Below are 25,550 nucleotides of genomic sequence, written 5' to 3'. Positions count from 1 at the left end.
TTAGTGAATCATCACAGTACACTAGCCTTTGTAACTACTTTGTTAATATGGTTAGCTAAGAGAGCCAGAGTTGGACTAGCACTGGGGAAATGCAGGAAGGGAGATCCTCATACGTTGTCTTGAGTTGAGAGGGGCTGTGGCTTAGTGGTAGAGCATCTGGCTGGCATGCAGAACATCCCAGGTTCAATCTCCGACATCTCCAATTAAAAAGGCTCAGGTGATATGAAATATCTCTACCCGAGACCCTGGATAGCTGCCACCACTCTGATCATGGTGGACTGATAGCTTGATTTAATATAAGGTAGCTTCATGTGTTCATGTGAATTTATTCAGAGGAGGCTAGGATTAAAATGTGACCAACAGATAGCTGATGGTTTATACTATATATTTAACCTTTAATATTCAATACTTTTGTAAGATGTTTCTGCTAAAAAATAAGCACTTGTCAGCAAGTTTCTGTTTTTACAGGTTAATATGCTAACTTATAAAAGCAAGAAACATTGTTAGGTGTGACTCTTTGCTTGCTTTACACATTTGGAAGTAAGTGTGCTCATTATTTGTAATATGCTAGCCTTCGCAAACAGGTTTCTGGAGTGAAAACATGTGAATGGACTAAATAAATCAAGTATAAATATTGTTTGCTTTGTATTTCAGCATCAGCCAAAGAAACTTCTATGGAAATAAAGATCAATGAACAAAAAAAGAAGATGATGCAAGATATTTTACTATATAAAGAAAAAAAGCTAAACACTTCTGAACTTTTGAATCTTGACTAAATTATCAACACTGCCATTTTCAGAAGAAACTCCTTTTTTGGCATCAGTTACAGCAAAATACTTTGTAAAAAGTTTTGTTGGATACAGTACGTTTCAAATTATATTGAATTTATATGAAATAAATGTTTGAGGTAATTAGGGCCAGGAAGAGGCTCTTCTTTGATTAACAGCCATGATCACAATGCATTTGGTAGACATAGTCCTCTGGAAGCCAAAGGAGTACATCGTTTGACCTGGCTGAATGAATGGAATTTACTGACAAGTATTGTGTTTTTGAGGTGATATGGATCTTTATCACCTGTTGTCTGATTTGTAATGGCTCACACACAGGTAACTTACCACCTGATGCAGCAGCCATCAAGTGATAAGCATGCAGCTGTGAATCAGCCTTCTATCTGACCAAATCAACAGCAGGCATTACTGGTTCTCTAGGCTTTAAGTGTGCTTGCGGTCAGTTGTACCTGGCACGTTTACAAGTAATAATAACTCTTTCTGTAAAACAAAATAGCCAAAGATGCCTAATCAAATACCAGAATATTCGAAAGACCATATTAGAGTTTATGGCTGCATGAAGAATGACCAAGAGGGCATGCTACCTTTTGCAAAATTGTTGAAAAATACGTGCTGCTCTAAAGTGCTGTATATGCAGGTTTTTAAAGTATTTTGTTCTTTATAGAGATGCCTTGGATTGAGTCATTCAAATAATCAATGTGCAATCCTATTTTGATTTATTTACTGTAAAACTGCAGCCTGATTTTAGTTAAAAGTTGACTTGACCTTGAGTGAAAAATTAAACGGGAGCTGCTTGTTTGCAATGTTCCATTTTGCATATGGTCAAACACTGCAGGATTATGCCCGGATATTCTGATCCAACAAGGATCATCAGTAACTTACAGAAACAGGCTTGTGCAGAAGAATACTTCTGGGATAACCCTGCACTTTACATGCCAGTAAACTGACAGTAGATGTTTTCAGTTCTTGCAGTACTAATCATCTGTTTGGGGAGTGGGAACTGGATCCATCCAACAGGTGATCAGCAATGTGAGGCAACAGTGACTGTAATCAAAAGGAACTTAATAGAACTTTCCTATTCAGAAGCAGTGTATCTTCTGAGGAGACACTTGAAACAAACGGGTATTGCAATTGCCCTTAGCTTGTATACTTCCCTGAAGGATGTGGCTGCCTACTGCTAAATTGGTTGAAGTGACCTATGGTCCAATCCAGTAGAGTTTTCATGTTATGATTCCTGCAATGGATCACTGAATTTGGTTGTACCACGGCAGGGGAATTTCTGGATTGAAGTTGTAGTAGGCGGTTTACATAGTAGAGGAAAAATATTAACATTAGTTCAAAATAATTAGGGAAAGCTTGAATGAATATGCACATCTTCAAGAGTGTTTTTAATGAGTACTAATGTTTTCTAATTTTAAAGAACACTTGGGTGAACCCAGCCACTCTAACTCAGCAAAGTTTTGAAACCTTCCTTCAGCCTAAGGAGCCTCTCTCTGATTATAGTTGTTCTTTAATGGAAGGAACCACTTAGAATGGAGAAAGACTTCAAACTCTGCACAGCAGAGTGGCTGGATCAGGGGCAGATGGCAGGGGGGACCCCAGCTCTGTCACCCTCAGAGAAAGAAGGAAGGGCCTGCCTGGCCAGCAGATACCTAGGCAAGGCAGTTGGGTAGGGGGAGACCAGAACAGGCAGTCCTGGGATTGGGTGGCCAGTCCGCTCCATGCTGGACCTACTACACTGTCTATTCCAGCAGTGCAATGAAATTCTTCTCAGTGATATAAAGCATATCCCGGGATGAAGTTGCTACTCTGCAAATCAGCTTTCTGTTTCTTGCAAGATATTTCCCAGTCAAAAAGCATTAATTGCACCCACTGAATAGATATGTCAAAAGGATGGGGCATCATCAACTATATTTCTAAATGCTGTAAAATTTCTAAATGCTCTTTTACTAGCAAGCTCATCTTGTATAATATTCATTGACAAGGTTTGTATTTATGGATAAATAAATAACACATTTTATTGGAAATGTTTATAGCTTATTTTTATGGTTTTCATAAACAACTTTGTGATAAAGAACTTGCAGTTTTGAAATATATTAATACATATGGTACATTCAAAAGTCCTTGGTTTGTTTGTTTTTAAATGCTTGGTAGAACCAGAGGAATATTGCACAATATTTTATTTAAATATTTATAACCCGCCTTTCCTCTTGGCTCAAGGCAGATTACAAGTAGTAATTAAAACATTATACTTTTCAACCTAAGAATATGTAACCCCAAATACCTCCCCTCCCACAAGATGCCTCCTAGGACTGTTGAGGGGATATGAACAGCAACCAATCCTTGCAGCACCTCCTGAACATCTCCAGCAAGGGGGTTCGGAGGGAGCCTGTTCGAGAGAATGGCAGCCATGATGGAATTAAGCCTAGGCTCTGGCTTATGTTAAGCAAGATGCCCTGTAAGAGGGAACAGCCAGCAAGTGACAGCCTGAAGAACATATCTCACACTCTGGAACGTATCGAAGGAAAAAGTCCTTCAGATGTATTGGTCCCAGCCTATGAAGGGCTCTAAAGATCATCACCAGACCTAGAACTGAACTCAGAAACCAACTGGCAGCCAATGCAGCTGTTTCAAAATGGGCAAGATATATATTTCCATTTGCTATAATGAAATATAGAGTTGCCTGTTGATGATGTCCGACCCCAAAGCTCTGCAAAGTTTTATTTGGCAGCCTCATATAAATATTTAAGAGCATGGGTAAGAGAACAGAACCCTGGGACATTCCACAAAACAAATCCCAGCCAGTTGATTCTGCTCCACTAATAGAAACCCTGTGTCCAATCACTTTAGTTTTCAAAATTGGGGTATATGAATATTATTCATTGTAATGCTCGCGCAGTACTCCCCCCTCCCCTGCAATTTGCAATGGAAGCAATGGTTGTTGGTCTGCGGCAGGCATTAGAAAATAAAGACTTTCAAAATTGACCAGGATGACTGTGGCAGTTGCAGTGCTAAAGAAAGGAATCAGAACATCCCTGTGCTATTTGCAACAGAAAGGTTACTCACAAGAAGCCAGGAAACTGCTGGCTGCATAGACAGGAAGGGTGCCTTCTTTTACAAAACAAAGGGGTTTTGCAGCTTCCTTAGCATTCATAGATAGCGTGGTTTTGATTACAGTGTCTGACTAGGATCTAGGAGATCCACTTTCAAATCTTACCTCTGCCACAGAAGCTTGCTTACTGACCTTGGGACCTTGGGCCAGTCATATGGTCTCAGGCTGACCTACCTCACAGGGTTGTTGTTATGAAAATGAAATGAGGACAGAAGAACAAGATTAGGAAGAAATTTTATAATTTTAATTTTGATGTCAGTTCTAAAAAGGATGAAAGCTCTTGCTGTTACTTCAGCTGGTATTTTGGCAGGAGACAGAACAGCTCACTCTGTATTCAAACTATTAAATATTGCAAGAGTGGCAAGTTACCTCAAATACAATAATATAACAATATTAATTATATATACCTATAACCAGAGACTGTGGATAAGGTGGGGGAGTTGGGAGTGGATTGCCCCTTTACTTCCATCACTGGCACAGGGCAGGAAAGCTACACCCTTGTCTTCTTGCAATCTTTACAAAATTCTTCTAAGGTAGACCAGTATTATCATCCCCACATTACAGACACAGGACTGAAAGAGAACTTGCCTAAGTCCATATTAGCAATAACATTCAGGGGCAGCCTGTGTCACAGAGCTTGGGGTTTACCCAGAGGTTCCACGTAACCGCACTGCTCCACAAAACAACTCCAAAGCTCTGTACCACCACACAACTACCTCCAAGGGTTCGTGTTCTCTAGAGTTTCATCAGGCTGAGAGAGCATGAAGTCTGCTGCAGAACCCGAGTGTGCGCACACTGTTAAGTAGAGGTAAAGGGTGAGGATGGGGGAATAAATCACGACTTCTTTGCAGGGTTAACAAACCCATCCACGCCTAGGGTTGTCAACTGGAGATCTCCCGGAATCACAACTGAGATCAGCTCCCCTGGAGAAAATGGCTGCATTGGAAGGTGGACTCTGGCATTATGCCCTACTGACCTCCCGCCCCTTCCCAAACCCTGCCCTCCCCGGGCTTACCCCTAAAATCGCCAGGCATTTCCCAACTCAAACTTGGCAGCCCTCCCTACCTCCCTTTCTCAAAGCCGCAAGAGACCCACTTTCTAAGCAACGCACCAGCAACCAGTCCCTACGCCAGCGCCACGCCCTTAACTTCCGGCTCGCTCCTGTAGCTTCAATCACGTGGGCATTAGATAGGCCGCACCCTTCCCAACCTCAGCTGACCAATCATGGCGTCAGTTACGTGTCAGCCCCTCTAACCTCATTACACCCCTCCGTCCCAGTTCCTCGGTTCTTGCGTGCGGGTGTAGCGACGGGCTTTGCAGAGAAATAACGGCGGCGAGGCCGTACGACTGCAAGGCGGTGAGTAAAAAGCAAAGAAAAGGACACCTTGCCAACGACCCCCACCGAGACGTTTAAAAAGCGGAAGACTAGAATGAGGGGGGGGCGGTGGCTGGGTCTCGGGGTGGGGCGGGACTTATGCTGGCCGCGGAACAGCCAATGGCGGCCGCGGCTTGGCTATGAGGGAGGCCGCCTGCAATCCCTGTGGGAATTCGCTCCTCCTCCTCCGTTTCCCGCCTTCTTTCTCGTTCTAGCCGCTAGGCGGGCCCTGGCTACCAAAGGCCCTGGCTGCTTCTCCAGTCCCCGCTCCGCTTCCGCGCCCGAAGCAGGTTGCGAACTCCAACCTCTTCCTTTCTGTTTTAGTGTGCTGTGGGTAATTCTCGGAAACAAGGTGGGGAGTTTTAGGTTTCAGGAAGGGGTGTGTGTAAGAAGTGCCCTGCTGGATCAGGCCAGTGGTCCATCTAGTCTAGTATCCTGTCTCACACAGTGGCTAACCAGTTGCTCTGGAGGGCCAACAGCAGGGCATAGAGGCCGAGGCCTTTCCCTGGTGTTGCCTCCTGGTATTGGTATTCAGAGGTTTACTGCTCCTGAAACAGAGGAGTTAGCCGTGTTAGTCTGTGCTAGCAAAATCAAAAAGAGTCCAGTAGCACCTTTAAGACTAACCAATTTTATTTTATTGTAGCATAAGCTTTCGAGAATCAAGTTCTCTTCATCAGATTCGGATCAGGCATCTGATGAAGAGAACTTGATTCTCGAAAGCTTATGCTACAATAAAATTGGTTAGTCTTAAAGGTGCTACTGGACTCTTTTTGATTTTGCTCCTGAAAGTGGAGGTTCCCTGTAATGTACTTTAACTGCTTATATAGGAATTGGCATACTGTTCTCATTTCTGGCTATGAGGTATGTGTGTAAATGGAAGAGTAGACTGAACATTTTCTTAATTTTCCTTCCATGCTATTTTCAGTGGATGGGCCAATGTGGTGTAGTGGTTAGAGTGGTGGTCTGGGACTTCGGAGACCCAGGTTAAAATCCCCACTCTGTCGTGGATGTTTTCTGGGTGACCTTGGACCAGCCACACACTCAGCCTAACCTACCTCCCAGCACTGTTGTGAGGGTAAAAAAGAAAGCGAGGGAAACAATGAAGGCACTTTGGGTCCTCATTTAGAAGAAAGGTTGGGTTAATTAGTGAATAAATAATATATAGAATGGATTGTTCTTAGGAAATACGTTGAAATTCTGATTATTTTTCTTACTACCCAGATCATCAATGCAGCCAAACAGGAGACGCAAAATAGAGTGGGACAGCTCATCTGTTAGCTCACCTGCCAAATACTGCAAGCTCACCAAAGAAGGACTGCCTCATCCTTCTCCTAACAGCAGTGTGGCTGGCAAGACAGCTGTGTTCGGAAGGACTCAGATCTTGTACTCTCCAAAATCTGCTAATAAAGAGTTCTCAAGAACTTCATTCGCTGCAGGAGATTCTTCCTCTGATGAGTTTGAAATAGATGAGGAAATTGGCAATGTGGTTAAGGAGAGCCCAAGTTGTTCCTTTTCCAGTGGAGTGCAACTTGTAAAACATCCTGCCTGTGAAATGTCCAAGAGAAGTGTGGTTTCCTCTCAGGAATCCTTGAAACATGAGGTACATGATCCTTGTAACATGAGCAACATGATAAAATTGCTATGTAGGTAGGGTAACTAGCTGAGAAACTTGTAAAAATGACTAAGTTATAAGTACTTGTACCTATTCTGTTTTTGGAGAGCCGTTGAAACTCTCTGGAGTTCATCAATCTATATCTGTTCATTTAGCATGACTATTGCTGTTTGTATTTGGCAAATAAATGAAGTTTTCCACAGTAAGTTCTGTTCTTGAAAAGGCTGGTGCTTCTGTTGGGAGTGACCATTTTAAAGGGATAGTAACCTGCAACTTCTCTTCTTCAGATGCCTGATACAGGCATCTGAAGAAGAGAACTTGATTCTCGAAAGCTTATGCTAAAATAAAATTGGTTAGTCTTAAAGGTGCTACTGGACTCTTTTTGATTTTGCTACCACAGACTAACACGGCTAACTTCTCTGCATCTATAACCTGCAACTCAGCATGCTAATGTCCAATTAAATATTACAGCTTGCAGGGTAGATAAAAATCAGTTATTTTTTTAAAAATCCAAAAGTAAGTTTTACATCATTAAATAAGGATTAATTTTTAATTATGTAATATGAGACTCTATATTCATGCAATGTTTAAAAAAAATTGTAAATGAATTCCATTAATTCATTCAATAGGGCTCCAATGTCATGCTTTCTCAGAGGTTTCTATAAGATTATTTTAGATTTTTTTTCTGTCTAGAAGATACCATCACAGATTATTGGTTTTGCAGCGCTCAGAACTTTATTTTATAGATATTATGCCTGTTTTTAACAACAAAAATGTTTTTAAAAGAACATAGGGTTGAGACACCTCAATCCTATCGTTTCTCTATAAATCTATATACACAGAATCAATCTCTTAAGTGCTAAGTTTCAAGAATAAAAGATATGAGTGGAATAGATCTAGATAAGGAAGAGATGTTAAGAGTTGAGGAGGGAGGGACAAACAGTACAAATGAAAGTGAAACTGTCTGAGCAGAATACTCCAGAATTCTTGAGATCTTTGTGAGTGTAGCCTGAGATGTAGTCAGTCTTGTTAACCATGTTAATTAACAAACATGGATAGTTAAGCAAATGCAAGAATACATATTCTATATAATGTTACTGTTTTAGTTAATTAAAACAGTTTAAATGGTTGTTGTTATTGTTAAGGATTATTTTTCCTTCCAATAAAGTACAGCCGAATAGTTGTCCAAATATGGATGTTTAACATATTAAACTGGAGACAGATAATTATGAAATCATTGTGAGGTAAACTATTTCAAATGGTAAAACAATAATTCGATTTCTGATATAATTGTAAAACTAACCTGAGAAGTTTTTGTTCTAAAGATGAAACTTTCACCTGGGTGGTAAATATTAAGGTTATAACATTCAGCAAGAATGAACCTTTATTTAGAAAACCATGATTTAAATTGAGTTGTGATTTAAATCAAATCCACTCTGGTAGCTTGGAACTCTATGTCTCCATGTATGTTTCCATAATAGCATATTAAAAAATCACACAGTGTGCTTTAATGGCAAAATATCCCATTATGTTGTAGTTTATTGTAGAAGTCTCTAAAGTAAATTACTAAAAGCCATTTTGCTAAATTTGGTGTGTGGAAGAGATTGCTAGTTGCTTAACCAACCAGATGCAGATCCAGTGTGATTCATGTAAGTTAACATTATTGTTTTCTAGGTTAATCAAGAAGCGTGCAGTGATACATGCCGGAACCTTGCACACAGTAGTGAAAGCAAAGGGGCATCAAAGGCTGTAGGGGCTGAATATGGCCGGAAGACAGCAGGGAACCCGGGAGCTGCATTAATATACCGAAAAGCTCTGCTAGGTGCATTAGGGAACGCACTAACAGCCAAACAAGAGAGAGCTTCTCCAAATGGAATTCACAAGAACAGCATTCATCACCGAAAAGAAGCTTTTGGATCAGTGGACAACTTGAGACATCGCTCTGCACCTTTAAAAAGTGTAGAAGAACCCAGTTGTAGGAAAACTACAGAAAAAGAACAAATTAATATCTGTATTCAGCAAGATAAAAAGGACTCTTTTGGGTCAGATGGTGGCTCAAGACATGTGTCTGTAGTTTCAAGACGGGAAAGAGAAACAGAACTTAAACTGGAATCCAATTTTGAGAAAGCTAGTGTAGAAGAAGAAAATGACACTTCTGACCACAGTGGAAAAGAGAGTGCTAGATCAGAATGCAGCTCAAGGCATACCCCTGAAGCATTGAAATTTAAAGACAAACCAGAACTTAAAGAACTGAAAAGCCAGAAAATTTCAGCAAAAGAGGAAACTGATTTCTCTGTTAAAAGGAATGAAAAAAAACTTCGTACATTCAACAGCAATTCTAACGAAGTGGCTAACTTTTCAAGACTTGATGGAGAGCAAAAACATAAACAAGTGTCAATCAAACGGCAAAGTCAAATTGATGAAGAAAATTATTGCACCAGACCGAGTAAAAAAGATTCTTGGCAACCTGAAAACAACTCAAAGAATGTCTCTAAAGTTTCTAGACATGAAGGCAAACGAGTGTTCAAGTCTGGAAGCAACAGTCAAACAACTACTGAGAGAGAATCTGGTGCTTGCGCAAAGCAGAAAAATGTGACAAAAGAACAGTGTACTTCCTCCAGTTCAGTTGACACACACAATGAAACTAAGAGTCAGTTTGAGAATTTCCAGAGGACAGTTCTTGTCAAACCTTCTCCAAAACTTATACTTGTGGATGAACACAATTCAGAAATAGATCAAAAGGTGAGATGTGGAACACAGTTCCTAAAATGAAACCATAGCTGACTGCTTTTAAGATGTCCTCAATTTCACCCAAGACAATAAGAAGACAATAAACTGAAAGTTTAATTTGCAAGTATGTAGTTAGCTTATCCTTAAGATATTCTACATATTTTCCTGTTCCAATCCCATAATCATTTAATTGCCCTTTTCTGCACTCTTTCCTGCTCTATAATAACCTTTTTGTGATGTGGTATGCAGAACCGTACAGTATTCTAAATGCTGCTGTACCATAAATCTATTCAAGAGCTTTATAGTACTGGTTATCTTATTTTCTGTCCTTTTCCTAATCATCCCTAGCATAGAGTTTACAGGTTTTTCAATGCCTCCTGCACACCAAGTTTATATTTTTCATTGAGCTATACACTACGATCCCAAGATTTGTTTCCTGATCAGTAATTGTCAGTTCTGACCCCATCAATGTACATGTGAAGTTAGGATCTTTCTATCTCAACAGGCATCACTAAACTTAAACCAATTACCACATGCAACCAATTTGAGAGGTCCTTCTTACTGAAATTCTGTTAATCTTAGCAACTGCTATGCAAAGAAAATGATCTAAAAGTGTGTCTTTAATGTTTTCTGTTTATTGTTAATGGTTTAAACTTGTCCCTGACAGTTTTGTTGTTGATTAAGAATAGAAATCTTCACTAACCCTTAACTAGATTATACCATCTTGCTTGCTCAAAATCTGTCAGAGTGGGCCTGGCATGGTATTTGCCCAGAACGAAGGGGTTTTGTTTTTGCTCTGAGCAACTTGAGGAAACTGCAAGCTAATATGCTCTTGTTTAAATGTGCATTGTTTACCAGTTTGCTGAATGTTTACTGCATTTTTTCAAGCTCTTGTTTCTTGTTGCATTACACTATATAAATACCTTATATTTTGAATTCTGACTGTGGCCTCCCTGCTGATAGAAAAATCCAGAGAATTAGGCATATATATTTTCTGAATAAGTGTGGGATTTAATTATGGTATTTTTCCGCGAATGGCATACTGCCTCTTCTTTCACTGCATGCTATCCACCTCCTCTCACATAAATTTTCCTAAACATACGTCTCTCTGAGCTCCTTGAAGGACAGGATAGAAATACCATAGACATTAATTCTTTGAAGTCTATGCATGATAGTAAAATGACTAAAAAAGCCCCACCCTGTAACCAGGTGTTAGAAAAGCATGTTGAATTAAGTCTCAAAATGTTTATTAGCTACTTATTTTATCTTGCAGATTCTGGAGAAAGAAAAAGAGCCTTTAGATGGAAGTGATTGGTCTGATACAGAGGATGCAGAACCATTGGCTACTTTCTCACAAGAGGATTCCATGCAGAAACAAAATACTTCAGAAACCATAGACACTTCAGCGTTGGCCACAGAGTTTGTAATGTATCCTCCTCACCTGTACAGTCACAAGATGAGTGACTATGCAAAATATTGGATGAAGACCCCCAAGCCAGCACATTGTAATTCTTTTTCAAGCCTAGGTGAAGATACTTCATTTGGTAGTTCACATTCTAGTAATGTATCTTTAGATACCTCATTTGCTATTTCATCAATTACTTCAAAGGATAAAATACCTTCACTGGAAGATGTATATAGTAAATCATGTTTACTTGGTTGTTCACCAGTCTGTGAAAAGAAAAATAGACGGCAGAGTATGGAAGTGGGATCACACATTCCTATTTTCTCCACACCACGCAGGTCAGACTCATTTGTTATTAACTCTGCAAACCGAGATTTACCGGATGACCTACCTAGATATTTAGAAGAAAAATTTATTGACACCCACTGCCATCTGGACATGATGTATTCAAAAATGGCTTTTAGAGGCACCTTTTCTAAATTTAGAAAGACTTACAATAGCACCTTTCCTGAAGAATTTGAAGGCTGTATCGCTGACTTTTGTGATCCTCGTACCTTGAAAAACAATTTATGGGAAGATTTATTAAAGGAAGACATGGTTTGGGGGGCATTTGGCTGTCATCCACACTTCGCACGACATTACACAGATCTTCATGAAAGAAATCTCTTACAGGCAATGAGGCACCCCAAAGCTATTGCATTTGGAGAAATGGGATTGGATTACTCCTATAAATGTAGTACTGAAGTCCCAACTCAGCACAAGGTAAAGGGCTTCTAATTCTTTTGAGACTCTCTTTTTTTAAAAAATATTTTTATTTCAATTATTAACAAAACTGTTTACAATATGAAATACAACATGGTTTTGAGACTCTCTTGTCTCTTAAACATAAACAGCCTTTCATTGTAGAATATATGTAGCTTTGTGTTAAAAAAAAAAAAGATATGGAGCAGTCATGCAGTTAGCCAGTTAGAGTTTTTAACTTTCATTTTGAAAAAATATACCATTGTTTTTCATATCCTGTCACACACTCAGGAAGAATGGGTAGGTTGCAAATACTTTTTTGAATGGCTGTAGAAATTTTTATCTGTTTGTGTGATGCTGTTTTGGACGTTACCTCTGTTCCATCTGAAATTTCTTGAGGTAAGAACTTGTAGAGCATTTCTACTGCCTAATAGCTCATAACATGCTTTGACTTGGATATATTTTCCATTAAAACAAATGGATGTCAGTTGTAAAGCATTTGAAATGTATGCAGTATGCTGTTTCTAGGATGTGATGTGCTGATAGAGCAGTAGTGAACTGAATGTGAATTTCTTAGTATGTAGTCAATAACTCAGTTAAGTGGCCAGGACAAGTGAAATTATTGTCCTGGGTTGTATTTCAGTGCTATAAGAGTATTACCATCTGCTGAGACAGACAACAGTTTCACCTGTACTGACCACTTAACGGAGCTACTGTTTGTATATACTCAATCTGTAGATTTAATTATAGCCATTTGCCCAGTGTTAGCTTCTCAGATTAGTTTCTGTTTGTTTCCTAAATACATATACACCATGGGTTGGATCTAAAAGCACTGTGAATAGAAGGCAAATAAAAAGGCCTGAACTTGGTGCCACAAAACATTTTGTTGGCACTGAAATGAACCTGTTCTGGGAAGTGTATTTCATAAGCCGCTACTGAAAAGGCATTCCCTCCAGTTACCCAACCTCCAATGGTGGGAGCAATTTGAGGAGGGTTTCTGATGCAAGTCAGATTCCCATGAAAGTGTCCTTCAAATATGTTGGGCTCTTTATATTGTAAAAACCAAAATCATCACCTTGCCTAGGGCCTGAAAACAAACTGACAGCCAATGCAGTGAACATATGAATCTGCCTATATTGAACCAAACTATTTTTTCGTCAGTGCCAGTAATGTCTATTCAGACTGGTAGTGGCTCTCTAGGGTCTTAAGTATTTTAAATCACCTACTACCTGATCTTTTTTAACCTAGAGATGCTGGAAATTAAACCTGGACCCTTCTGCATGCCCAGGAGATACTCCCCTACTGAGCCACAGCCCTTCCTCAGATCTTCTGGGGCTGGAGAAATATGCTCAGCCCTGTGTATTTGAGTTAATCTGGCTGCCACAATCTATTGAAGTTTCCAAAGATAGCCCTGTGTATAACATTATATAATCTAGTTCAGATGTTGCAAGAACATATCTTATTGTCCTTTATCGAGGGGTGGGTGTTAATTGGTATATTAGTCTAAGTTAGTGTAACAGTGCAGTCCTAAGAACACTTTCATGGAAGTAAGCCTCATTGAGAAGACCTGAGTAGGATTCTGAGTAGACCTGCTTAGGATTACTCTTGAACCTGTAAGATGAGACCTGGATGTAAAAGGACCTCCTAACTGCAGACTTACAGTGAAATCCTAAGCAGAGTTACTCCAGTCTAAGCTCATTAATTTCAATAGGTTTAGACTGGAGTAACTCTGCTAAGGAATTCACTGTTAGTTTTTAAGAGAGATGTACTACATCAAGAGCAAGCTAAATATGACCTTCCAGTAGCATTGAACTGCTTTCCAACAGTCTGGTTGCGTTGGTCTTCAGAATTAGCTGTCCACCAGTCCATTATCAGTTCCAAGTGCCTGTTTAGCATTTCCACTGCCTCTCCTGATTCAGATCTAGAAGACAAGTACAACTGAGTGTCACCAGTGTTCTGACTTCACGAGAGCACATGGTAACAAAACTAACAAAACCCTAAATATGGGTCCAGTTGGTGCCTAGATGGTGCCTAGTTGTTTTGAATTCCATGACAGAAGAAAGGTAGGAAACAAATGCAGTAAATAAATCACCAGGCTTATTACTTTATTCAGCTGTTTCATATAGATACTGATACCATGGGACACAGTCTACAACCTGGTGGATCACTGTAGCTCAAGTCCCTTACCACCACATTCTGGAACCTATTTGCCATTTTGGAGCAGAGCTACCAGGAGTCTTGGATTCCCCGCCCCCCCCCCCCCCCCCCGGACAACAGAAGTGACAAAGTCAAGTTGGAAACTAGATTTTCTTGTACAATATTCTAATGCGGGGTATAAAACCCACTGAGAGTGGAAGATTTCTTTTGTATCTCCCATGTACAATGCAGGCTGGGCAGCTGAGTCAGTTTACTCCTTCTGTATAGCTTTTTGAAATAAATGGTATCTGTGCTGCTAGAGAATTTTTAAGAATGGATTGTGTATGGTAGTGGTATAATGGTAATAGCTGGACTTGGTGCTAGAATTACAGACATGTGCACCACCCTTTTATCAAGGCATCACTAATGGCATCTAAACATGTGCTGTTTTCTTAATGCAGGTATTTGAAAGGCAGCTGAATCTAGCTGTATCTTTAAGGAAGCCATTGGTAATTCATTGCAGAGATGCTGATGATGATCTATTGGATATCATGAAAAAATGTGTACCGAAAGACTACAAAATACACAGGTTAATATACTAAACACTAAGTTCTGCAATTCTGTTATGTTTTTTAAAGTATTTAAGGACAGAGGTCCTTAACTTATATGTGACTGATTACATCATGGGGATACCAATATTTCACAGGGGTCTAATTTCACAGGAATCTAATGAAATGATCCAGCCCCAGTTCCAGATGGATTCAAATGACTTTCTGATGGCTCTAGGAGATTTCTCCGTTGATGTGGTTGCTGCTCCTATCAGTGCCCTGGTTGTCCTCTGGAATGAGGAAATAACCCGGGCAGTTGACACAATTGCTCCCAGGCACCCTCTCAAGTGTTAGAGCCCAAATAGCCTCTTGGTTTACTGAGGGGCTGTGAGTAATGAACAGACAAAGGAGATGACTAGAGTGACAGTGGAGGAAGACTCAGAACGAATCTGGTAAGACACGGGTGAAAGTTCATTTTAAAGCATACTCAGTGGTGGTGATTGGGGCAAACGACACTTTTCCACCACTGTTGTGTCTGCACAATGTAGGCAAGAGGAGCTATTCTGAGTAGTCAGAGGCCTGTTGGTGATGTACTGCTGAGTGGCTCGCTGTGACTGTGTTGCTCAGCACTTTGCAGGTAAAATCTCTCATCCATTTTTGACTTGGACTCCTTGCTAGCAATGACAGGGTCAGATGGTGCCGGGGTGCCAGCCTGTGCAGTAGTTTGGGATACTTTTCAGTTTATTCAGTCTGAGGATGTGGACAGGATCCTTGGAGATTAAAGGCCTACCACCTTGTGTGATCCTTGCCCTTCCTGGCTGCTTATTCTGGCTGGGGGTGGGAGATGGCTTACTGGGTTAATGCCTCCTTGTGAGGGGTGGTGGTTGTCCCTGCCTTAAAACAGGCTTTAGTATGACATTTCTGAAGAAGCCTCCTTTGGACCCAGGAGATCTCTGCAACTGTCAGCCAGTCTCAGAGATTCCATTCCTGAGCAAAGTGATTGACCAGGTGGTGCTGGACAACTTCAAGCTTTTCTGGATGCTTGAAGTTTTTAGATAATTTCCACTCTGATTTTAGGCCTGGTTATGTGACTGAAACTGCCTTGTTGCTCTAGTGGATGACGTGTGCTGGGGGATGGACTGAGGAAATGAGACTCTGTTGAGTCTTCTGGACTTCTCAGCGGGTTTTGATACCAATGATCATTCTACACTTCTGGACTGACTTTCCAGACTGGGATTGGGAGGCACCATTCTTTGTTCTACCTGGAGAGTAATTTCAGAAGATGATGCTGTTGGATTTAATACTTACCCACTTTGAGTTAATCTGACTTGCAGAGTTAATCTGACTTGCAGAGTAGTTGCAGTGTTTGGAATGTGAAGAGCAAAACTCAGCCTCCTGCTTGGTAGTAAATGTCAGTAGTTATGGAGGAAATATTAATCACATAAGTTTTAGGCCTTAAAGAATGTCACTTTCTGGTTCTTTTTTTTATAGATTATCTACATGTGTTACAAGCAGCACGTATGCTTGCATGAGATCGCTGCAGAATCCCTCCCCACATTGCCCCCCTTTTTTCCAAGGGTCCGCTGTGAACCTCCACAGCTGCATTTTAGGGAGCATAGCAGGCTGCGATGGAAAAGGGGAGGTGGGAAAGTTTCCTTTCATAAGCTCTGTTTGTAGTGCATGGGATCTATCCCCCTTCCAGATACAAAGAGATACTTTAGCAATCACAAGGCTGTGGCTATGCTCAGTGAAATTTCTCACTTTTTCCTCCTTTGGCAAATTCCGATATCACAAACGGTTTTTATTACTGTTCCAATTTTCAAAACACGTTTCAGTGCAGCATGGGGAACTGCTGCTGGAGAAACACAACGAGAGCCTCTTTATATATGCCAAATTAGTTTTTTTAAATTCAGGCCAAAGTATTTTAGATGTTGGCCATCTAATTCATAAGAACATAAGCATAAGCATAAGAACATAAGCAAAGCCATGTTGGATCAGGCCAGTGGCCCATCCAGTCCAACATTCTGTCACACACAGTGGCTAGAAATCCAGTGCCATCTAAAGGACTGTCAGTGAGGCCAGGACACCAGAAGCCCTCCCACTGCCTTCCTTCCAGCACCAAGACAACAGAGCACCACCTCCCCACAAAGAGAATACCATCTATCTCCTGTGGCTAATAGCCACTGATGGACCTCTGCTCCATATATTTGTCCAGTCCCCTCTTGAAGCTGGCAATGCTTGTAGCTGCCACCACCTCCTGTGGCAACGAATTCCATGTGTTTATCACCCTTTGTGTAAAGTAGTATTTTCTTCTATCTGTTCTAACCCGACTGCTCAATAATTTCATCGAGTGCCCACGAGTTCTTGTATTGTGAGAAAGGGAGAAAAACACATCTTTCTCGACCTTCTCTAACCCGTGCATTATCTTGTAAACCTCTATCATGTCTCCCCTCAGTCGTCTTTTCTCCAGGCTAAAGAGCCCCAAGAGTGGTTTAGCTGAAAAGAGCTGATGGGAATAAAACCAGGATCATGGTAACTTTATAATGTCACTACCAACTAAGCAATAACCTCATTTTATACTGAGTTATTTGCATTGTACAAATCCTTACATGAGATGTAAGTGTAAGCACTGCAAAAATAAATTCTTGTTTCCCTTCGGAAAAAAAAATATCTACATGTGCCCTACCAATGGGTAGATAGCATGATATAACAAAGGTTGATCAAATACAGTGCTGTTGATATTCTCTGAGGCTTAATTTTTCTCCCATAGTCTGAGAACTTTTTGCTAGCTTAAGAATAGCAGTAAAATTTTGCTCTACGTCCTGAATAAATAAAAGAAAGTAATAATATTTCAGAGAGACACCGAAAAATCCGGTGATACTTCCTGGATGATACTACATCAAGAATAGGTATCTAAAAATGTCCACTTTTAATTAAAACACCATATTTAATTTTTATTGTAATTCTGCAATTGTTAATAGCTGAAAATTAAGATATAATATGAATACTTGTAAAATTTCAGTGTTATTGAAGCCAAATTTTGAAAATCCTTATGTAAAGACTTGAAATATACTGTGCATTTCACTATTTAATTTTAGCCAGTCTCAAACGAGTGGCTTTTAAAAAATATAGCGGGGAACGGAGACCATACAGCAGCTAGGTATTTATTTCTTCCTAGTAGTATTGTTTTTAGCATAGCCTGCATTATTGCATTTCTGCTGTGCACTGGTTTTATGCTGTAGAATAACCATCACTTTCTCTTCTTCTTTAGACATTGCTTTACGGGTAGATACAGTGTCATAGAACCATTGCTGGACTACTTTCCAAACATGACTGTTGGATTCACTGCATTGCTGACTTATCCATCAGCAAATGAGGCTAGGGAAGCTGTTAAAAAAATTCCAATAAGCAGAATAGTAGTAGAAACTGATGCACCTTATTTTCGTCCCAGACAGGTAAAGTAGTTCTGTGTGTGTGTCTTCTTTTTAATTTTTTTTCTGTTTCTATTTTATACTATACTATTAGAAAGTCTTTCCTTTTCTTGTGTGTAGTATGAGAAGATCTCTAAATATACCAATATGTGAAAGCTTCCTCTTTGAGTCTTTGAAACCATTTAATTCTGTTTGAAGGTTTGGAGATGGGATTCTTAATACAAATAGCAAATATAAAACACAACAATCACACCACTCTTATACATGTCTACTTATTTGAGTTTCATTGTCATGAAGTGTTCTGTGGTTTAATTAGTCCAAAAGGTTTAGATAAATTCATGGAGAAGTCTCTAGAACTAAAACAGCTGTATTCTGTGTAGTTGCAATGTTATGCCACTTACTCAGTTGTCAAGTCTCACTCTGGTCTTTGCGTGTAGCAGATGTTCTAGAGATGTGCCAAAACAAAATTTGGGGGATGGTACAGACACAGCAATGAAGTGAGAATAATGGGAACCAGTCTGGTTACACTGATACGTAGGGGACTGGGAAATGAGACTATAATAGCCAATATTGCCTTGATTAGAGAATGGAACCCTTTCGGTTGAAAGAGAAATATAATGCAAAATGGGAAAGGCTAAAGGCTTCAGGTTAACTAGAATCTAAGGAATTGAAACTGCTATCTGAAGCAGCTACCACTTCCAGTGGAGAAATAAAGGATAATATATCATAGCTGATTTGAAAGTATATCTTTGTAAGGGAAATAGAAAACTAACCTACCCTTGCAGATTCCCCCTCCTCACCTCATAGTGGGTGAAAAAAATCTTATTTGTTCGTTAATACAGTTGCTTCACTAACCTAGAATCATTAGGTTATTGTTGATTTTCTTAATATCAAAAGCTGAGAACAAATCAAAGACGACAGGTAGATCTTTTAGCAATTGCTCTTTTTTCACTTTTGTTACCTGCAATGTGTCTAAGATAGGATACAGTGCTCTGTGAATTGTTGTAGCAATATGAAGATGTGCTCTCTTAAAATTGCCTATAAAGCATTTAGTGCAAGCTGAGGGAATTCTTTATTATGTTAATTCTCAGTTGTTCTAATTTTAAATTACACAGAATAAAGTATTGGATATTATTTCTAATGCTTTTGGTTTTGTTTAGGTTCCAAAAACTGCATGTCAGTATTCACACCCAGGAGTTGCTTTGCACACCGTGAAAGAACTTGCCCGCCTCAAGGAAGTGCCATTATCTATCATGTTAGCTGTTCTAAGACGAAACACCAACAAAGTATATGACTTATAGGAAAGTGCAAGAAAGTGTGGAAATGAGCTACAGATTGAATGCTGCTTTGAAGTAATCGAGTCCCTTAAAAGTGATTATTTTGTAATGCAGGTATTTGCGGTTCACAATGCTGCTGTTAAGCTTCGGGATATTGAAATATCTGAAAGGAGTAAGGTAACAAGTGCTTAGAAGAAAAAGGTCACACCATGATTTTGTTTGAGGCCTTAAGGTGCCTTATTGTTGATTTTAGTGAGAAGTGACTTTCCTTTTAATTTATTCGTCCCTGGAGGCAACAAAGACAACACAGTATTGGGTTTTTAATTTTTGTTTCAATTTATATTTTTACGCTCATGTTTCAAGTTTATAATTGAACATTTTAAAAGGTCAGCCTCCATCACATACGACAAACCCAGGTATGGTTGAATTGAAGAGTAGTAACTGAGCCTCCTCACAAAAGAGTGCTTTTAAACCATAATGGCCATATCTAAATGTTTCAGAGCAGGTTACCAAGTAATTGCCGTAGTGTGCCTCCTTTGTTGTTCACCACAGTTAAAATGCTTTTACAGCTGTTAATGTGTTGTAGAAATATTCTGAAAGGAGTAATTAAGTGCATTTCCTGTGTCTGATAGCCAAAATTCTTTACATGTCTCTTAGCACAATGGAGCTTTTCAAACAGTAGTTGAAAACTGTGGCAAAAAATCATTTTTAACAAGATCTGAGACTGTGGACATTGTTTAAGGAGCTAATGATGGAAGACACTGTGAAGGAGAAAACCAAGTGTGTGGAAAGTGAAAATAGAAATGTCAAGATTTTAATATGAAACCATGGTTAAAACTTTAATTTCTTTTTATTAGGCCAGTTTTAACCTCTTCAATTGATTCGTTTGATAAGGGGAAATGATTTCTCTGTAATTACTTTTAAGTATTGTTTGGACTTTAAAGAGTTTATTTGTAAATGTATTTTTATATAAATACTGATACACATTAAAGATATAATTGACTTCTGTTAGTGAGGCAAACAATTAAAATCTTGTAGTCATTAACGTTAAAAACAAGTGGTGTTGTCCATCTTTTTGTTGGCTTGAACCCAGGAATTCCATGTTATATGAAAAAGTTTTTCCAGTAAGTTCTTTTATTCCTATAGTTAAAAGTATTTCCAAAGTTTGTGCAAATGGAAATACCATTTTAAAAATATTTTTTTCTTTTTGTATATGCATTTGTGTGTGTGCGTGTGCATGCATCTACTCATGTGCGTGTGTGCAGGAATGACAATGGAACCATGCTCCATATGGTCAAACATAGCTGTAAGTTTTGTACTCTTAAAAAAATCGAAGAAAAAGGTAACATATTTCATGCCATTAACCTTAGCTATCCAGTAGCAAAAATGACTCGTAGTATCTTGTCTTTGCAAAGAACAAAATTCCTCTTTTCTTTTGTTGTTGCATTCTTACGCTTGTAATCCTGTCTATAGGTGACCATGAAAAGCTCCACCAGCTTCTGTGGTACCCATTTGTTGTACTGCACTGGTGGTCTTCCTCAGCATCCATATGGTTCTTCCTTTTACGAGGGCACACCTTACTGTTACATTATATACTTACTTCTAGTTTCACATACTTTCCAACATGCAGTGCTAAGCTAGCAGAAAATCTACATTTTTTTTCTTTTGAAACTAGGGCACTTAGCAAAAATGAGTCTTTTTACTTCCAGGCTCCAAGCTCTTTTTGGCCAGATGATCATTCTCTTCCCCTTTCAAAAAAGTTTTATGAAGGTATTTTCTGCACAAGACCTTTTAATAAGTCACCAATACATTGCTTGCATTTTGAAATTGGAGCATTTTATTAGGTTACGTTACAAGATTTGAAGCTGTTTAATTTGACTTGTGGAATTTGACTTAAGACAAAGCTGTTGTGGTGGGGCTAGCATCTTGTTTTTCACTTTTTTTCTTGACTTTCTAAAAAGATCAAGAGGAAAGTAGTTAGTTTTTACTTCATGCTCATATATTCAGGGAAGTTAGTGTACTGTTTTTGTTAACATTTGGAATGGTACTGCTTGCTAAACGAACAAGTACTGTAATGCATAAAACAAAGTAGAAGCTATCTTTATTTTCTGTTATACAAATGTGGTGACTAAGTATAGGGCCCATAGCATCAAAGAAGCTAGACCCGTTCTTTCATTAGAGAATTTAGACTTGAAATTGATTCTTAGCCTCCAAAATAATTCTGGCATCGTAATCAAGGAAGCTGACAAAGGCGGAGCAGTTGTCATCATGGACAAACTTAACTACACACAAGAAGCAGAAAGACAACTCTCCAACACAACATTCTATAAAATTCTACCTTCTGACCTCACAGAGCAATACAAAAGGGAACTCAATAAAATATTAAAGACACTCCCCATGGACATAGAAGAATGCATCCATACGGACACACCCCAGGAACCACGACCAAGAAGATTCCACCTACTACCCCAAATCCACAAACCAGGTAACCCGGGATGCCCCATTGTTTCAGGAATAGGCACTATCACAGTAGGAGTGTCAGGATACATGGACTCTATCCTCAGGCCCTATGCCACCAGCTCACCCAACTATTTACGGGACACCACTGACTTCCTCAGGAAAATACAGTCCATTGACAACCTACCAGATGACACCATCCTAGCAACCATGGATGTGGAGGCTCTATACACCAATATCCCACATGCAGATGGACTGCAAGCCATAAGGAATATTATCCCGGACAAAACCACAGCACACCTCGCCACTGAACTTTGTCACTTCGTACTCACAATTACTTCAAATTTGGTGACAGCTTATATCTACAGGTTAATGGCACAGCCATGGGCACACGCATGGCACCACAATATGCTAACATATTCATGGCGGACTTGGAGCAACGCTTCCTCAGCTCCCATCCACTGAAACCACTACTATACTTAAGATTCCTGGATGACATCATCATTTGGACCCATGGGAAGGAAGCCCTTGAGAGATTTCATCAGGACTTCAACAACTTTCACCCTACTATCAACCTGAGCCTGGACCTCTCTACACAACAGGTACACTTCCTGGACACCACTGTACAACTACATAATGGACGGATAAATACCACCTTATACCAGAAACCCACAAACCGATACTCATATCTACATGCCTCCAGCTACCACCCTAAACATACCACTCGGTCAATTGTCTACAGCCAAGCCTTACGTTACAATCATATCTGCTCCGATGCTCTTGATCGGGACTCCCACTTAAGAGATTTACAACAAGCATTTTTGGGACTACAGTACCCACCAAATGAAGTGAGGAAACAAATCGACAGGGCCAGACTAGTACCCAGAAACAGCCTGATCCAGGACAAACCTAAAGGAACTAACAACAGAACACCACTGGTTGTCACCTATAGTTCCCAGCTCAAACCCATCCAACGTATCATCAGTGATCTACAACCCATCCTGGAAAATGATGCCCCTCTCTCTCAGAAGCCCTGGGTGGAAGACCTCTCCTTGCCTACAGACAGCCCCCCAACCTGAAACGACTTCTCACTTACAATCATGAATTGGCTAGCAGAGTCACCAGCACAGGTACCAGGCCCTGCAACAGACCCAGATGCCAGCTCTGCCCTTATATCTACCCAGGAAATACAATTACAGGACCCAATGGCAACAACCACACTGTCTCTGGCTCTTACAACTGCTCATCCTCCAATGTGATATATGCCCTCATGTGCCAACAATGTCCATCTGCTCTGTACATTGGACAAACCAGCCAACCTCTGCGCAAAAGAATAAATGGACACAAATCTGACATTAAAAATGGCAACATCCAGAAACCAGTGGGAGAACATTTCAATCTACCAGGACATTCCATCAAGGACTTAAAGGTCACTGTAGTTCAACAGAAACCTTTCAAAAACAAAATCCATCAGGAAGCTGCTGAATTGGAATTCATATGTAAATTTGACTCAGTCAGGCTGGGATTGAATAGAGACTATGAATGGTTATCTCATTATCAGAAGTAACTGACTTCCTTAACAGAAGCAAACTGATCTCCATATCAGAAGCTACTGATTGCATCTACTCCCCCCTCCCCTCTCCACCTATATATCTGACCAGTTTCTACTTGCCCTCTGTGCATCTGACGAAGAGAACTGTGATTCTCGAAAGCTTATGCTACAATAAAGTTGGTTAGTCTTAAAGGTGCTACTGGACTCTTTTTGATTTTAAAAATGCTATAACTCATCCCTTACACTACAAACATACCCAGACAATGTAAGACACAGGCAGTTCTGGGAAGCATATTAATGAGAGTGAGCTTAATGGGTACATAAGTTTACAACCCTGTCATAAAAAATTGCTTAGAAGAACTAAATTGGATTGATCTGTCAGCAGAAAGCACTGATGGTTAGGGTCTTCCTGGCTCACCGCTCTCCCCAACAGCCATTTCTGACTCTGAGTTGGGAGGCTACAGTGGGGAATGTAGTAATATCCCTTCCCCACTGCAGCCTCCAGTTTCTGCTGCTATTCCATGCCAGTGTTTGGAATATTCCCCAAAGTAAACTTTCCCAGGGCTCAAAATAGTTCCTGGTAGGAGGGCATAGCCATGAAGATTGGGGATCCTTGTGTGGATCTTACAAAGTCTTCCTTTGTGAAGAGTCTAACTGAGATCAATGGTACTTACTTTCTGCGGTGAATTTTATAATGTAGCCAGAATACTATGCATGTTTACTTGGAAGCAAGTTTTGCTGAGTCTGGTTGGATTTATATGGGAGTAAGTATGCCTAGAATTAGACTTAATTTCTTTGCTAGGACTAGAAACTAAGATAGCTAAGTGCCCTTAAAGAAGCACACAGGAAATACAACAGCATGTGTTTGTTATCCAGCCTATGTTAAAGGCAACTTGTAAATTTGTCTTGAGTAGTATTTGTATAATGTTATTTCATCCGGGATTTTTGTTGCTGAGATTTTCCCCCTGCCTAGAAGAGTTAATGTGATCAGTTAAGGGGAGCATATCCAAAATGTGTTAAAGTGGACATGCAGTTGGAAACTTTGCTTCAAGTATTTTAATTCAGGTAAGTTCTTAGACTTCTTGCCCTTGAATCACAAAACGTTACCTTTAGTGTCCTCAGTAAGTATGTCCTCCAGAAGCTTCTCCATTATTTGGCCATATTTGTCATACTGTTCTTCTGAGATTTTCATGCCGATTTCAAAGGGAACGCTAAGCTAGGGAAAGAGGCAGAACATGAAGATTATGTTTTTCTTTGCCCTATTTATACATTTAGTAGGTTGTTTCTCTTTAAGGTTGGAAAACTGTGTGTGGAATTTCTTGAATATTAAGAGTTGCAAGTATGGGAGGCAGAAGGGAGCATGATTGAAGAATGGTAGATGATTGAAGAAAAAGTTAATTACAATTGAAACTTACATCCAGAAAAATACAGATTAAAGATAAAACAACTGTATTTATTTGATTTTGAGTACATTTGCATCTTTTAATATAGCGCATCTATTTGTTCAGAACAAACAGGCATTTACTCTCATAGTACTTCAAAAGTTGAAGAAGTGATAGCTGTATTTATCAAATGTAAATATAGCTGTATAATTTAACTGGTTCAAGTTTATTACATGCTGAACACCATGGAACTAAACTCAATCTTATGATATTAAAGGACTGCAGTGGTGGTGGGGGGAAACCTTTATTTGTATTTCATTGGTGTCTCCTTCAATACTGTGCACATCCAAAATTGCTTCTGCATCTCGGCGATGGAGTTTTGTTGCAGGCTTTGGAGAGGCCTTTCGTTGCTGGAAGCAAATCAAACATATAATGTAACAGACCAACAGCCAAATAGTTCTCTCCAGAAATAAAGTTGTATCATACGATAAAGGGAATACGCACACTTATTTACCTGTGTCTTAGGTTGTTCGGGGCTTAAAAAACTGGACCCAGCTATAGTGGTCTCTGGCCAGAGCAGGAAGACAAGAAAAATTCCTAGCATTGTGGTTCTGAGAAACATTGTTTTTAAAGGTCTTCAGCTGCAGACTATTATTAACCTGCATATGTTAACAGAAATGAAAAATTACAATAACTCGGAACAGTTGAAATTTGTTCTAAAATCACAAATACTGAATGATACACTATATCCAGCTCACCTGTCAGATAAAATAGCCAAAAGGAAACGTCTTACGTTAAATTCATTTAATAAAAATGGTGCACATGTTCATACATATGGGCTCATAAAAATTATTCTCTGGAGTGAAAAAGGTAAAGCTAAGCAAGGAATGGGAAAGCAAACAGGTTTCTTACCTAGTATCTCTTGAATGAAGTGGTGAAGGGTGGTATTTAAGTCATTTATATAGTGACTGATATTTGCTTTGTGTGGATACTAACGTGTTGCG

General features: G+C 39.6%; 3 protein-coding genes across 4 annotated transcripts in view; 2 read left to right on the top strand and 1 right to left on the bottom strand.

Annotated features, from left to right (window-relative positions):
* Window positions 1-2,808, top strand: part of IRAK2 (interleukin 1 receptor associated kinase 2) — a 28,843-nt gene extending 26,035 nt beyond the window's left edge. Inside the window, exon 13 of the mRNA XM_054976160.1 lies at window positions 655-2,808. Coding sequence (XP_054832135.1) covers window positions 655-776 — 122 coding nt within the window. The 3' untranslated portion in view covers window positions 777-2,808. The remainder of the gene's footprint in view (window positions 1-654) is intronic.
* A 2,346-nt stretch (window positions 2,809-5,154) lies between these two features.
* On the top strand, window positions 5,155-20,179 carry TATDN2 (TatD DNase domain containing 2). 2 transcript variants are annotated; one of them, XM_054975214.1, is made up of 7 exons: window positions 5,155-5,257; window positions 6,497-6,875; window positions 8,562-9,629; window positions 10,891-11,784; window positions 14,361-14,488; window positions 17,719-17,902; window positions 19,039-20,179. In XM_054975214.1, exons 2-7 carry the CDS (start codon window positions 6,504-6,506, stop codon window positions 19,177-19,179), a joined length of 2,787 nt encoding a protein of 928 aa, XP_054831189.1. In that variant the 5' UTR covers window positions 5,155-5,257; window positions 6,497-6,503; the 3' UTR covers window positions 19,180-20,179. The 2 variants fall into 2 exon arrangements, with proteins under 2 accessions (XP_054831189.1, XP_054831190.1); XM_054975215.1 differs by lacking the exon at window positions 5,155-5,257 and adding an exon at window positions 5,513-5,565.
* Window positions 20,180-21,088: 909 nt separating this feature from the next.
* GHRL (ghrelin and obestatin prepropeptide) lies at window positions 21,089-25,249 on the bottom strand. The gene is made up of 4 exons (XM_054978650.1): window positions 25,061-25,249; window positions 24,849-24,956; window positions 24,272-24,380; window positions 21,089-21,108 (listed from the first exon to the last, which is right to left on the bottom strand). The coding sequence occupies exons 1-4, from the start codon at window positions 25,166-25,168 to the stop codon at window positions 21,089-21,091; spliced, it is 345 nt and encodes a 114-aa protein (XP_054834625.1). The 5' UTR covers window positions 25,169-25,249.
* Between the last annotated feature and the right edge of the window lie 301 nt (window positions 25,250-25,550).

This window comes from Eublepharis macularius, chromosome 4 (assembly GCF_028583425.1).
Source record: "Eublepharis macularius isolate TG4126 chromosome 4, MPM_Emac_v1.0, whole genome shotgun sequence".
Classification (NCBI taxonomy): domain Eukaryota; kingdom Metazoa; phylum Chordata; class Lepidosauria; order Squamata; family Eublepharidae; genus Eublepharis; species Eublepharis macularius.
Note: the sequence above shows the minus strand (reverse complement) of the source record. Positions and strands in the feature narration are given on the sequence as shown.